Source organism: Microtus ochrogaster, chromosome 15 (genome assembly GCF_000317375.1).
Source record: "Microtus ochrogaster isolate Prairie Vole_2 chromosome 15, MicOch1.0, whole genome shotgun sequence".
In the NCBI taxonomy this organism is placed as follows: Eukaryota; Metazoa; Chordata; class Mammalia; order Rodentia; family Cricetidae; genus Microtus; species Microtus ochrogaster.
This window is the reverse complement of record NC_022017.1, coordinates 5803048-5807548: the sequence shown is the minus strand read 5'-3', so window position 1 is coordinate 5807548 and position 4501 is coordinate 5803048. Positions and strand designations below refer to the sequence as shown.

Here is a 4501-nt window from a genome sequence, read left to right as displayed (position 1 = left end):
GTGAGCCACCATGTGGTTGCTGGGAATTGAACTCAGGACCTTTGGAAGAGCAGGCAATGCTCTTAACCTCTGAGCCATCTCTCCAGCCCCATTTTGTTTTGTTTTGTTTTTTTCATTTTTCGAGGCAGAGTTTCTCTGTGGCTTTGCAGCCTGTCCTGGACCTAGCTCTTGTAGACCAGGCTGGTCTCGAACTCACAGAGATCTGCCTGCCTCTGCCTCCCAAATGCTGGTATTAAAGACGTGTGTCACCGCTGCCCTGATGATCTGTACATTTTTTTTTTTTTTGGTTTTTCGAGACAGGGTTTCTCTGTGGCTTTTGAGCCTGTCCTGGAACTCGCTCTGTAGACCAGGCTGGTCTCAAACTCACAGAGATCTGCCTGCCTCTGCCTCCCGAGTGCTGGGATTAAAGGCGTGTGCCACCAACGCCCAGCGATCTGTACATTTTGTAAGGATGTGTCCCAGAGCTGGGGTTACAAGGATATCCCAACATCCTGACTCCTTTGCTTCCTTTCACTTCTCTTCTTCCTCTTTCTCTCATACAGAGCGAGTTTCAGAACAGGCTCCAAACCTACACAGAGAAACCCTATCTAGAAAAACAAAAAACAAAAAAAACAACAACAACAAAAGCACTTGTTGCTCTTGCAAAGGATCCTGGTTCAGTTTTCAGCATTCTCATAGTGGTTCATCACCACCTGCAACTCTAGTTCCAGGGGATCTGGTGCCCTCTGACCTCCAGGAGTATCAGGCATGCACATGGCGCACAAATATGCATACAAAAGAAAACACACAAATGAATAAACAAATACATGGAAGCTGCTTTTTTTTTCATTTTTTTTTTTTTTTTTTGAGACAGGGTTTCTCTGTAGCTTTTGATTCCTGTCCTGGAAACTAGCTCTTGTAGACCAGGCTGGCCTTGAACTCACAGAGATCTGCCTGCCTCTGCCTGGGATTATTTTTTTAGTCAGAATTCTCCCCTCCAAAACCCTTGACAGAAGAGGAAGCATGTCCTCTTTGTTATGCTACCAAAATCTCTAAGCACAGCATCATGACCCACTGGTGAAACAGGAGAGATAATAGAAACCAGAGAGCAGCACCACCACTACCTCCCTTACGTCAGGCTCAGTCATTCCTGGCCGAGTGGCCGAGTGGGTACCCTCTTGTGGCAAGTGAGAGGACCAGCTACACACTTTTATTCTCAGTTTCCTAAAAGACTACAGCAGAAAGATAATAAGTTTGAGACTGGCCTAAGCAATATAGTGACCAAAATCAATGGGAGGAGTGGTGAAATGGGTTCTTTACAGGAGCAGTCACCATTAGGGGAAACATCAGAAACCCCACCCCCATGGCTTGTTTTTATATTCCATTGGTCAAAACCAGGTTCAATTCTGAAGGGAGCTAGAAAGGCAAGTAAGTGCTGGGAGAGAAAGAGTCTGCTTTAAATTTACCCCTGGAAATGAGCACTGAGTACCTGTGTCTCAGCTGGAAAGAATGGGAAGAAGGTCATCGTAGACGCTTGCAGTGTTTTAGACCTTGAATGTCACCCAGGCACCTGCGCTGCAGGTTTGATCCCCAACAGTGCAGCATGGGTTGGTAGTGGAACTTTCAGGAGGTAGAAACCCACAGAGGGAAATCTTAGTCAGTGGGGGCATGTCTGTGAAGTGGATAGTAGGACATGGGCTTTCGTCTTTCACTTCCTGACTGCCTTGAGCTACTTCTGCTAGCTCCAAACACTGATGACTGAAGCATTTGCACACACACACACCCCAGTATAGAAGTCCTACAAAAACTGCTCCCTGAAGTTCCCTTGCACACTTTGCACATACAGTCTAAATAAATGTTTAAAAATATATATATTTCAGGGACTGGAGAGATGGCTCGGTGGTCAAGAGCACTGGCTGCTCTTCCAGAGGACCCAGGTTTAATTCCCAGCACCCACATGGCAGCTCACAACTGTCTGTAAGCCCAGTTCCAGGGGATCTGACACCTTTACACTAATGCACATAAAATAAAGTTAAATTAAAAAAAAATATATATATGTAGGCTCTAAGAGTCTCATCTAGAAGTGGACCTGGTAGTATGCATTTGAAAGCCCCAGTGTGGGAGCAGGAACTGGGGGAGAAGTCTCTCTGGTGCTCTCTTAGTAGCCATACTAGCTAGTCTACGAACTCTAGGTTCAGTGAGAGACCTTGCCTAAAACAATAATGATAGGGCTGGAGAGATGATGGCTCAGTGGTTAAGAAAACCTGAGTTCAGAGCCCCACACCTCTATGGGGTGGCTCACAACTGCCCGATAACTCTAGCTCCATGTGGTCCAATGCCTCTGGCCTCCAAGGCACCTGTACTCGTGTGTCTAGACCCACACAGAGACACATGCATACACAGAACTGAAAAATCAAAAGTAAGGAAAAAGAAAGGGAGAGGATGGCTGTGGTGGAACACAGCTTAAATCCCATCGCTCAGGAGGCAGAGACAGGTGAATCTCTGAGTTCAAGGCCAGCCTCAGATACAAATCGAGTACCTGGACAGTCAGAACTGTTACATAGAAAAACCCTGTCTCTGAAAGAAGAAAAAGAAAGAAAGAAAGAAAGAAAGAAAGAAAGAAAGAAAGAAAGAAAGAAAGAAAGAAAGGAAGAAAGGAAGAAAGGAAGGAAGAAAAAGAAAGAAAGAAAGAAAATTTTGAGAGCCAAGTAGGGTGCCAGCACTTAGGAGGGAAGCAGAGGCAGGTACATTTCTGTAAATTCCAAGAAAGTCTGGTTTCAAGACAACAGCAAGTTCCAAGACAACTAGGGCTATATAATGAGATCCTGTCTCAAAAACAAACAACACCAAAAAGGAAAAAGTTTCTAACATATCTTTTTTCTTGCCTAGAATGTGGAGCAATGACGCCATGATGACAAAATACCTTATTGCAGCTGGCTGGTGGTGACCCACACCTTTAATCCCAGCACTGGGGAGCCAGAGGCAGACGGATCTGTGGAAGTTCGAGACCAGCCTACAGAGTGAGTTTCAGAACAGCTAAGGCTATACAGAGAAACCCTGTCTTGAAAAACCAAATAAATAAATTAATTAACAAAACAAAATGAAACCACCAAAACAAACAAACAAACAAGCCAGGCAGTGGTGGCACATGCCTTTAATCCCAGCACTCGGGAGAAAGAGACAGGCGGATCTCTGTGAGTTCGAGGCCAGCCTGGTCTACAAGGGCTAGTGTCAGGACAGGAACCAAAAGCTATGGAGAAACCCTGTCTCGAAAATCAAAAACAAACAAACAAACAAAAAACAAAAACACCTTATCTGTCATATGAAACTGAATCTGTGCTTGCCGAAATGCTAACTCGGGGATCTGCCCCTGTGTCTGTGTGCCCATGTGTGTTTGTTCCTAACAAAGGGCCTTATTCCCTCTTTTATTGGCCAGCTCAGACAACACCACATCACATGGGAAAGGAATGAAGGACTCTTCACAGAAGCCTTTAAGAGTGTTACAGGAATTAATCACTGACCCAGATATTAAATGCTATCAAGCAGTACCCATATGCTGCCTCAGCATTTATGGAGAATATTTATTTAGTAAAGTTTGCTTTCTAGCCAGGGTTGGGAGGTTGGGGGGTTGCACACCTTTATCTCAGTACTCAGGAGTCAGAGACATGTGGATCCCTGAATGTGAGGTCAGCCTGGTCTACAGAGCATGTTCCAGGACAGCCAGAGCTACACAGAGAAACCCTGTGTGGGAAAAAAAACAATAAGTAAAGTTGCTTTCTGCTTGTAGTCAGTCTTTCTTTGGACACCAGCCTGCAAATAATGACATGGAGACTTATAATTAATTATGAAATCTGGCCTTTAGCTTAGGCTTGTTCCCAATTAGCTCTCATAACCTAATCTGTTTATATTAATCTATGTTTTGCCACGTGGCTTTTTACCGTTTTTCTATTCTGCACGTCCAGTGTGTACCGAGTTTCCCTGGTGTCCTCTGTGTGCCTAGATTTCTCCTCCAGTTTCTCTCCCCACAGGTCCCATCTATTCTCTTCTATTGGTCACTCAGCTCTTTATTAAGTCAATCACAATCACAGAGACACATCTTTACAGTGTAAACAAATTTTCTGCAACATCTGCCTATTTTCTTTTTTTTAATATTTATTTATTATATATACAATATTCTGTGTTCATGTATGCCTGCAGGCCAGAAGAGAGCACCAGACTTCATTACAGATGGTTGTGAGCCACCATGTGGTTGCTGGGAATTGAACTCAGAATCTCTGGAAGAGCAGGCAACGCTCTTAACCTCTGAGCCATCTCTCCAGCCCCATCTGCCTATTTTCTGTCTTCAGCATTTATTACTATAACACACACACACACACACACATGCATTATCCATGGATCAGCAGCATGGAAGAGTATATAATTTAAAATTTAGAGCCGGGCGGTGGTGGCGCACGCCTTTAATCCCAGCACTTGGGAGGCAGAGGCAGGCGGATCTCTGTGAGTTCGAGACCAGCCTGGTCTA

At 44.6% G+C, this 4501-nt stretch overlaps 1 protein-coding gene across 1 annotated transcript in view; it reads right to left on the bottom strand.

The window, feature by feature from the left end:
- The window catches only part of LOC101979671 (tubulin alpha chain), a 33505-nt gene that overhangs the window by 8874 nt on the left and 20130 nt on the right, over window positions 1–4501 (bottom strand). Inside the window, exon 4 of the mRNA XM_026782481.1 lies at window positions 3463–3501. Within this exon, the coding sequence (XP_026638282.1) occupies window positions 3463–3501 (39 nt within the window). The remainder of the gene's footprint in view (window positions 1–3462; window positions 3502–4501) is intronic.